General features: G+C 43.6%; 1 protein-coding gene across 2 annotated transcripts in view; it reads left to right on the top strand.

Annotated features, from left to right (window-relative positions):
* The first annotated feature begins 210 nt into the window (after positions 1-210).
* Positions 211-11001, top strand: part of LOC310986164 (SEC14-like protein 1) — a 33988-nt gene continuing 23197 nt past the window's right edge. For both annotated transcript variants that reach the window (XM_083971976.1, XM_083971975.1), the window contains exons 1-2: positions 211-590; positions 2446-2529. In XM_083971976.1, coding sequence (XP_083828102.1) covers positions 2467-2529 — 63 coding nt within the window. In that variant the 5' untranslated portion in view covers positions 211-590; positions 2446-2466. The remainder of the gene's footprint in view (positions 591-2445; positions 2530-11001) is intronic.

The following is an 11001-nucleotide window of genomic DNA, read 5'->3' as shown; positions in this document are numbered from 1 at the left end:
CATTGCTCACAGATGGTTTTCCTCTGGTGCCTGGCCCTCTCTGGAGCAGCTTTGGTCACAGGCAGGGAACTGCTCTGCTCTGACTGCGCTGACTGCCGCTCTGCTCTGCTCTGCTCACTCAGCTCAGCTCACTCAACTCACCGGTGGAAAAAACCAGAGCGTAGGAAAGTGGGCGGGGCCACAGCATCATCACAGGCGTGACGCCGAGAGGAGGAGGAGAGAGGACCGAAAGGAGCGCTGTCCTCCTCCTGTCGACACCTCAGCTGTCCGGACGTGTTCGAGCCTGTGAGACCGTGTAGGATATTCAGTTTATCGGTCTTGTTTTTTCTTTTCAGGTCCGTCAGTGTCTGGCCGTGTGATTTATCCGACCGTCAGTTTGATACTCCTCCGTCTATATGGCCAGCTATCGCGGTCGAGCTAACTATTGTTAGCTTCAGCTCAGCACCCCGGACCCGGCGAAGTGACGAGAGCCGAGCCGAGCCGAGCCGAGGAGGGGGAATGGCAAGAGTTGAGCCGTACAGCCCTCCGAGAAGAAACCACGACTAACCAGACGGAACAAGTCCACATTTCTGTAGTTCTTTAAGTCACAGGTAAGCTTCAGCTGAGAGATGTATTGTAACTTTGTGACATGAGAAGTTAGCGCTAGCTCGCTGGTTATTCTCAGTGAAGACAGTGGTGTTGTGTGTGTGTGTAAGCTAATGTTAACAAGTCGGCGTGGCAGGTCTTCAGCATCACAGAGCTGACTGTATTGACATGTAAATCTATCTGCTGCACTGGTAACGTTAAAGGAATATAACACCCGATAATTAATATCCAGTCTCTCCAGATGTTGATACGTTCAAACTTCACACGGTTGAACGTTATGTTACCGGGACAACCAAAGCAATTCACTGAAGACGCAGACGAAGCAAGTCATAACAAACATGAAACTACTGAAGAACAGAAAGGGTTAACGATGATAGAGAAGATAATTGGATGTTTCTCAAATGACAGCTGTCAGTCATTTAGTCTTAATTAGATAGAACCTGTGTGAAAGTGTCATATCTTAATTCTTTTTCTAAAGTGTTTGTTTGTTTTGTTCTGACGTGTTTTAAAGTTGCTGACAGATCCTGAAGCATGACGGTAATTGTATAAACTAGTAGCCATCAGTACATAGGTGTTTACAGAGGAATAGTATTTCCGACATGTTTTTGTAGAGTCTCTGCCCCAGCCCGGTTATTATTAGTCTCCCCTGCCCTGATCCCCTGTCAGAGTAGTGCTCCTTCCTCGCAGCCTATGGCCGCTGGTAGAAACATGTATCAGCACGCTGAACAAACACAACATGGGGTTCAAGCCACACACTGCACCTCTGCTAAATTACCTGTGAAGAATTAGGAGCCTTTGATGTTGATCCATATACAGAGGCATGTAAAAGTTTGGAAGATGAAATGATCTCCAAAAGGCATAAAGTTACAGATGACACATTCCTTTTACATTTTAAATAATACAGTTTTTTTCATTTTCATCTTTTACAGGCTCAGGGCTCCAGATAAACTATTTTTACTAGGAGCACAGTGGCCCCTAACTTAAAATTTTAGGAGTTCAAGCAGAAAATTTAGGGGCACACACTGTTAATCAACTTACAAAGCAAATATTCACATTTTCTTTTCATTCATGAACCTCACACACCTTGTCCTGCCATCCCTCATGACAGATTCCAGATCATTTGAGTCGCTTCTTCAATGTTTCACCAGTCAGTGTGTAAAAAAAAAAGGGCAAATTTACTGGGGGCACATGTGCAGGTAGATGACAAATTTACCTGCACTGTTCATTAGGGGCAGTCTGAAGCTGCTGCTTTGTTTCCCCCTTTCACTCTAAAACTGTAGAAAAACTAAAATAATAGACTGATATTGCTTAAAATATTGCAAAAGACTGTTTCATGGTTAACTTTGTCTTTTGGAGAACATTTTTACACATTTTCATCTCTCATACCGTGACGAAGACCATCATGGTTGAAACGTTGGTCTTTTTAACACAACTTATATTTAAAAAAAAAAATCCTGCATCTAAGCCTACACATTTTCATTAAAAAAACCTACCTGTGCTTAGTTACATCATTAACAGTAGTTTGCATGAAAAGCCTTTTGCAGCCACACAGTGTGCTCGATAAAGAGCAGGAAACGCTGCATCCACTGATCATTCAGCTCAGGAGATTTGATCTTTGCGGCCCGTCCCTAAACACGGTTCTCACGGTTCTCGATTCAGCCTAAACACTTTTTTATGTAATAACAAGCTGAGCTGTAGTGGCAGATGTTGCTGTAATTGTGTCATTCCGGCACTTGGCATACCATTATGGTGATGAAGCACAGAGGGAATGAAATGCAGCTTTTTTTTTTTTTGTCTTTTCACAAAACGCCTGTGATCACAGCTTCTTTTTCTTCTTTCTCTGCCTGATTTGTTCCTCAGGTTGTAACTGTAATCCCCATCATGGTGCAGAAGTACCAGTCACCTGTGCGGGTGTACAAGCATCCTTTCGAGCTGGTGATGGCGGTAAGTGTGTTTTTTTTTTACCTGTCCACATGAATACTGCATGCTGTGTGGAGTTATGTAATGCTGGTGGGTGGGTGGGCGCTGCAGAGGTCACAGTAAGAGGCTGCTGGTCATCTAATTACACACCTTGCAAGTTATTTGCCCACACATTGGAAACGTCATTGCACTACACAGAATGTTCTGTGAACACCACTGCCAGCATAAACCTGTATTTATCAAAACAACCATCTCACACACAGTGTTCTTGCTGTGTGACCACATTGACAGTAACCAAAACCAGTAATTCACCAGCTGGAATGAAATTATACCCCCGCGACACACACCACACTATCATGTAATGTGGGCCTGCTCCGTCTAGCTTCCTGTCTTCTTGAGGTTTAAGATCTCTCCATTGTTACCGGGCTGTCGAGCCAGCCATGGCGCCGTACACGCGCACACTCTTGCATCTTAGTGTGCGACGTCGGTGTGCTGTTATGTCAAACAGTGGTCGCGCTGCAGAGCCGGCAGCGTTAGTCCATTTGCACTGTAAAAAATTCAGTGTCTAGCAGCACGGCCTTTAGCGGGCCACTGCGTCTGTGTTGTTATGTTGAGTGCTGAAGGAGTGCAGATTCACATGTTCCTCTTGTTTCCTTTTGCTCTGCTGTAAAAGGCCTTTTCAGAGCGTCTTGGCTCCCATTCGCTTTTCTGGTCTGAAATTTCCGATCGCGTTTCACATTATCTGTCTCTTCGTAGTTTACCATGTGTAGCTGCCTGTCAGTCTGAACTACAGTGGTGCAGATTGTCAGAGAAGATAAAGTGGCTGAACTCTTCAGCAGCCACTGAATAGCAAACACTAACTGATTTCCCACAGTGCAGCGTCTCTGTATGAAGTCTAATCTAGAGCCGCAACGATTAATCGATTAATCAAAAATAATCGTCAACTATTTTGATGACGAATCATTAATGGGATTGAGTAGTTTTAAAGAAAAAAGTCCAAATTCTCTGATTTCAGCTTCTTAAATGTGAATATTTCTGTTTTCATGTTCCTTTACAACAATAAACTGAGTCTCTCTTTGGTTTGTGGACAAAACAAGACATTTGAGGATGTCACCTTGTGGTTTGGGAAATGCTGATTGACATTTTTCAACATTTTCTATTACATTTTATTGACCAAACAACTTATCAATAATCATTTACATAATCAACAGATTAATCGATCGAAAATAACGGTTAGTTTCGGCCCCAGTCAAATCTAATTTCTTTTTAAAAACAGTGGGAGATAAAGAAAGAACAGTGAACTACGGCAGGGCTTATGACGACACGTTCGTATTTTGACCTGGGCTTCTGTCAGTAATGTGGTGTTACTGCACGCCTGCAGAGTCCCAGCCTGATTATACAACCGGTAATTTCAGCCAAACAGTTGCCGCACTCAGAGATGCTTTATCGCCGTGCTGATGATTTCTGCAATGTGTCCCCGTGTCCCTCATTTAAATGACATGTGAGAACCAGGAAGTTAGTCAGGAATGGCTTTTCCCTCTGCTGCCTGTCACATTTGTGTAAGCATAAGCACCCTAAGTTTCACGCAGTTGCTCTTTTCTTTAAATGGAAATCAGCTCTCTGCACCGGCGTGAAGGAGGACACAGGAAGACTAAATCTCCTTAGCACAGACTGGATTGAGCACCAAGCAAACAGATGGCTATAAATAGATGACTGGTACCTACACCTGGGTCTACACATGCATTCAAAGGTGGTGGGAAGTGTGTGTGTGTTGCACGATTTGTAAGCAGGAGATGACCCACCTCATGGCTTTCTGTAGATGGGACAGGCTTACTTTGTAAAACTAATGGAGTAGCCCTGGGTGCTTTCAAACTAGGGCAGTAACAGATACAGTGGATGCAGAAAAAAACATGCTTTGTGTGCTTGTGTGTAAGCTATGTGGTCGGAGAGAGCTAATAAGTGGTTAAAAACATAGTTGGGTTAGTTTGAAGAGGAGTTTGGTGCATTTGGATCCATTTCCCTTTCTGTGACTTTTCTCTGCAGTGGGCATTTTTGCAGACACTGCAGAGCAGACTTAATGGTGCGTCACAACACTTTCTCGCTCCTGTTTTCATCAAAATCCAGTGAAATCTTTTCCCCCTCTCACTTCCCCCTACAGCAGGTCTGTCACTGTTGCAGCTTAGTAATGTAACAACATCCTGTGTCTGTGGGGAAACCGTCACGAGGCTTTGATGCAGTGGACTGTTTATCTACTGTGTGAACAGAATTCAGCTTCTTTGAGGGGCTGCTTTTACCTGTCAGTGAGAAGAAGGCATACATGTCATACACACAGGGCAGAGTAGTAAAGAATAAAATGCACGTTTAGGGCTGCAACTAATGATTATTTTCCTTATTTAAATTATTGGTCAATAAAATGAAATGAAATGAAAAAAAAACGTTTAAAAATGTCAATCATTTGATCAGTGTTTCCCAAAAATGTCAATCAGTGTTTCCCAAACCACAAGATGACGTCCTCAAACGTCTTGTTTTGTCCACAAACCAAAGAGAGACTCACTTTATTGTCATAAAGGAACAAAGAAACCAGAATTATTCACATTTAAGAAGCTGAAATCAGAGAATTTGGACTTTTATTCTTAAAAAAAATGAATCAAACTGATTATTGAACTATCAACATAGTTAAGGATTAATTTAATAATTGATTATTGTTCGATGAATTGATTAATTGTTGTACTCGGCCATGGCTTTCTAAATGTACAGTATGTCAGGTATTGGAGCTATTTGCCAGGAATGGCTTCTCCCTTTCAAATATATTTTTCTGGAATTTGGTACTCTCTCTCTACTTGACTCTGGAGTTGCATACCATCGTTTCTTAGAAATAACCATTTACTCTTGTGAGTAAAACCCAGGGCTCAACATTCCTCTGTTAAAGCCCATAAATGCATTCCTTCAGTCTGGATGAAACCCAGCCTCTCCTCACTCGGCCCCCGAGGAGCCACTGGGCTCCCTGACAGGTGCTATCAGAGTGTTTCAACCTCTGGATGACACTGCTGTGGCTTGAATGCACTGTTGCATAAGACAGAACTCAGATCCCCGTCAGCTGTTAATGTACCAAGCTCGCACGCTGTCGGCGCTTTTGTGCTTATTTGACTGTTTTCAATGGTAACCAAGAAAATTCACGAAAAACATTCAGGTACTGGGACTGATTTATATTGCTGGGTGTTGTCCCGTTTCAGTTCTGGCTTGTTGTGCAGCTCTTTGATTTTGCAACACTAATGAGAGCGTTACAAGTAAAACCCGACAGGAGCAGACTTGACACTCAACTGAAAATTCTGTTATGTAATGTGGTAATGTAATGTTCCACTCTGGGACTTATTGCAGAAACAATGTTTGGGATTGCACGGAGACCGGCCCCTGAAAGTCCTGACTAGATTAGAACGGCGCCAGAGCGTAAGACACACCGCAGCACCTTCAGTATGCGCCCTAATAGGAAACGCTGAACTTCCTTTGGACATGTACCGCAAGTGAGATAAGTAAATAAGTCAACACAAAACTCATCCCTCTGAAAGCTGCACCGTGCCATCAGCTGCTGTGTGTCAACACCACGCTGACTGGGTTTGTTTAAGCTGCCCCAAAAGCACACAAACACTATTACTTTGACCTGGATAACCTTTTATCACTCAGTTTGTTTGTTTTTTTTTGTTTTTTTTTCAGAAGTACGGCTGTAGTTTGTGTCTTCAGTTTTTTTTTTTTTTTTTTTTTTTCTTCAGCCGTGGCGGTCCCTTGGGTCCGCTGCCGCATATCAATAACAGGAAATGCTGCTGTTGCTGTTGCCGCTGTTATCGCAACAGTCCAGTCTCAGAGCCTCTTTTCTATCCGCAGGGAGTCACAGGAATGTCCAAAGCACAACACAATACCCCTCATGCTGTTGTTTCAGGCCTGAAGGGACAGTTGCATCTGGCACACATCCAACAGCGAACAATGACTTTGGTGCGCCACGAGAGGAATAAAAACTCTGGCTGACCTAGAATAATAGATAACTGCTAACTTCATGTTTTCTGCAACAGTTGAGTGCGAAAAGACAATAACTATCCCCAAGCCAGTGTACAGCGGGGAGGGTATTAAGTGAGTCAAAGCTTAACCTGCTCCATGGTAACGTACGGGTCTGTAGCTAATCCATGAGGCCTAAGCACTTTGGTCCTGCCCCTGTCCCAGTAGAGTTTCTACAGAGGAAGGAACAGGATGTGCCATGTAAGGGTTGTAACCAGCAACAATGTCAGGGGATGCTTCCTTCTTTGTGACTAAATCCCTTTTTTTTATCAGTGGTAGCAACACACACAAATATGAAGTCTTAATATACTTAATGTTTGTGTCGCAACAGAGTGAAGTTTCAAAAGCAAACCGGATTGTCTCGAAATACATAACCAGAAATGTGTTGTCGCTTGTTAAAAGCTTGTGAGGTTGAAAAACTGATGACAGTGTTGTGACAAAAGAACACAAAGAAGGAACCGGTTAAAAGATGAGGAAACCACAGCTTTAAGTAGAATTTTAAAGATCTAGACTGAATTGTCACGAGAAAGGCAGGTCCACCCAGAGCCAACCAGAATGTCATGTCCACCTCTACAGCCTAGTCCCTGGAGCCTGTGGTCTGCTCTGTAAGAAGTGGCTCTTTAAACCTCAGCGTACGACTGGGATGACTCATTGGACGAGCTCCGTCCAGGTGTCCTCTCTGGCTTTTTGCATATGCACAAGGTGTTTTGGCCGGTGAATAAAGCAGCAGTGCATTCAGAGTGGTTCGGCAGGTGGCCTCATCTTTGAACTGCTGTTACTGTGTTTAATCAGCTCCATGCAAACGAAGGGCAAACATATTACCAGCTCTGGGTGTGATTCCTATCAGTGGAGTGGTAGTGATCCTGTGTTGTAGACTGGCTCTTTCTATATCTCTTTATCCCCCCCCACACACACACACCCACACCCTATCTCTCTCTCTGACGGCTTCATGTATCATCCTCTTCCAACTTGCCATGAGAGAGTAGTTTTGACAATTGATCAGGGGAACATGTTTCAGAGTCGATCTGAGCTTCCATCATGCAAAAAACAGAAATGGGTTATGAGAAAAAAAGTTTCAATCATCATGCAACAGTTTGCATCATCACACAATTGTTATGCAGCAGTTGTTGTTTTACTGCTCTTGTTGTTGTTGTTGTTGTTTTTTCCCCCCTGGCTTTTCTAATAATGCTGGGTTTTAAAATGCTGCTTATTTTCGGGCTTTCTCTTGAGCTGTGTCTCAATTTGAATACTTCCGTAGTGCACAAATTCCAACAGTTTGTGTTTTCTCAAATCAAATACTGTCGTCTCGTGCGCTTACCGGAACTGACAATCGCAATGGTTGCCAACTTCTTCTTCTTCTTTTTTGGACCGCTGTTGTCGCCCATCAACACATCTACGGGCTTTTTTGTTTGTTATTTAAATTAGCAATACTGAGCGCCTTACATTGGCCTACCGGTATGTTGATTTACATAGATTATATTCTGCTACGTAGCCAAGAAGGTCATCATTGGGGGTGTGAAGTATCCATTGTTCCACACTCAACCTTCTGACCGTTATGAGTGCACCATCCGGGTACTTACAGTACACTGCATTTTGACATACTTGTCTATATTCAAATTGAGACACAGCATTGGCATCACATCCCACTTTGAGTATGCCCAATCAGCACAGTAAAGCCCCATCCGCTCCGAGTACCCACCCCAAAGCAGGGACTCTTTTAGCCCCCGTAAAAGTTCCAGGAGATGGTCTGCTATGGAGACACATGCTAACAGCCCCGGCCTGTAAAATTACCCCCAAGTTCCTGCAGTGGAAATGTCCCTTATGACAGGTGTTGTCATGTCTTTGTGAGGGAGACCAGGCTAAGGAGGAGCTGGAGGAAGCTATGCTCTGTTCACAGCTTTACTATAACCAGGATTTATGTGTAACATGATATGATATTAAATACAGCAGCTCCAAACCTATACAGTGTATTAATCATGTATCTGTTGCACTGTGATCTTCGTCGGTCTACATGTAGGTCATAACAAGCATGTTTTTCCAAGTGTTAGTCAGGCCATTGTGCTTGTGCCTGTTTACTGCCAGACAGTGTTTCTAAACATGGCTCATCCCTGCTGTCCCCCTTCTCTGTGGCTAGCCTGGCTCAGCGCAAATCAGCTACGCCAGGATGATGTCCCGTCCCGTCCCACCACGTCCTGACCCACTTACGTCCAGGTCTGGTTAACGCTTTTGCAGCCCAATTCTCTTGCACCAAATGATCCCAGACCAAACCCTGTTATTGTAATCTGCTTGTGATCTGCTGGCTGGTCTGTGTCGGCCCTACAAGTGTGAACGTTAAACAAGCAAACAGAGAAATTGGGTCATTTTATTAATTCATGTAGTCTTTTTTTTTTTTTTTTTTTGACAATGTGGTCCAATGAAAAAGATGAATAGAAAGAAACCTCATTCCTCTTCTTTCATATTAGTTACACAGGCAAAGCTTCTCAGGGGAGAGAAATTTAGTATGCCCGCTCCACTGCAGGGTTTGCTGGTTTAATTGTTTACGTATGCTTTTCTCATCATCATTTCTCAGCATTGCAGCCGTCGGTTCTGATTCAGAGAATTCCCATCTACTCTCCTCAATGAATCCGTCAGGGCTCTGCCTGCAGTGTCTAATTCACTTACTTGGCGAGATGCTATTTGCCAAAAAGGGAAGAGAGGAGGGAGAGAGGAGCTTATCCTCCGGCTCGCTGCTTCAAATGGAGGACCGTACCTCCAGCCCCACGTGGCGGTGGGAGCCTATGAGAGAATTCTGGAGCCGGTTTCATTCACCGATCGCCAGGACACTCATTCACCCTCTTTGCCGCAGCAAGGTCGAGATGCTGCCCCAATAGTGCCCCTCCCCCACTCTGCTTTGCTCCGCTAGACACAGATGAATGTGTACACGCATACTCTTGCACAATGACCCTTTAGCGTATTTTACACTGCAATCATGCAGCATCGTGGCAGAAGACAGTGACGCAGATCTATGCAGAAGCTACACGACCCCCACAGGAAATGCACATAGTATATTGTAACATTTTTTTTGCATATTTGTATTTTTGCCATCATTTTTCTACCTACACGTGGTTGCGTTTTGTGCTGTTTTAATCCGCTCTAGGCTCCAGCTTAAAGCCTGGACTGGCCTATTTCTGACGGGAATTTAATGGATCGCTCAGATTTCTGATAGAACACACTTTTTTCTGTTCCTTCCTCGGTGCATATTTATATTAGCATACAGTCCAGCAACAGTGATCAGAAACCAGCAGTCATTCTGACCTTCCCCCACCACCCTCCCCCTCTGCCTTCAGCTGTCAGCAGAAAGAAACCATGCCAGGGAAGCTCCAGCAGTTTTGACCGCGGCCGTTCAATAAGAGCGTCATCAGTTGATAAAATGACTGAATCTTGTAATCGTGGTGACAGAGCACACAGCGCGCAGTCAGTATGCTGTGCCAGCCTGTCTCTTTACTGTAAAGCAGTCCAGTCGATAGTGCTGCAGTTTCCTGTGACTTGCTGCTCATAGTTGTATACGCGGGGTCTGGTGCTGTACAGAGAAGGATGGAAAAAGGCGAGCAGTTATTAAGGATGTATAGATATCAGATGTATCTCATAAAATGCCCAGGCACTGAGACCATATTCACTTGTGGTAATACTGTAAATTCTCTGCTTTTATTTGCTTAAACTGCCAAACTAAACCGGCTTATATTTGAGACAGCCATCTGTAATGGACAGACTTTTAAGTCATTTTGCAAAAATTGCTCAGCAAAAGATGGGAAAATACTGTAACCGAGGGTCCTGGGTTCACCTTACTTTTTAATATAGTATAATTGATATGATAGTATTGTGGCAGACTGTTTTGTCTACAAAGTGAATTTAACAACACTTGTGCCCTAACCTTTCCACTTTAACCGACTAACCCAAGGAAAGAGCTAGAGCACGCATTTATTCAGAAGAAGTTCAATATCGGTGCAGATTAAACTTCTAAATGAATGGAATGCTGCTGGGACTTAAGTGAAGGTAGGGAGTCTTCAGAAAGGACTAACGATGTGTAGCGGGTCCATATTGACAAAATCTTAAACAGATGGCTGTAACAGCGGCACCAAGGGGGAAAAGAGCAATTTAAGCAGTGCCGTCGAACTATTGTATGCACGAATGAAGCGGCTTTGTAACAGCTCAGACAGGCGATCTAGTGTCTTTGAGAGGTTTTTGTACATTCACAAGAACTTGCATAGAAAATAGACCCGACTTCTCATTGAGACCGGCTTTTATTTGCTCAAACCTGTAGCCAGATCCAGCCAATAGGAGACCTATTACAATTAAGAAAAATCCTTGTGTGTGCTATCGTTTTAAAGTTATTCTTCAGCTGTCTCATAAAAATGTGTCTGCAGAAATTGTCCCATTTCACCACTTAAGAGCATGATTACTCAAGCAGCT

Source organism: Trachurus trachurus (assembly GCF_905171665.1).
Source record: "Trachurus trachurus genome assembly, chromosome: 1".
Lineage (NCBI taxonomy): Eukaryota > Metazoa > Chordata > Actinopteri > Carangiformes > Carangidae > Trachurus > Trachurus trachurus.
Note: the sequence above shows the minus strand (reverse complement) of the source record. Positions and strands in the feature narration are given on the sequence as shown.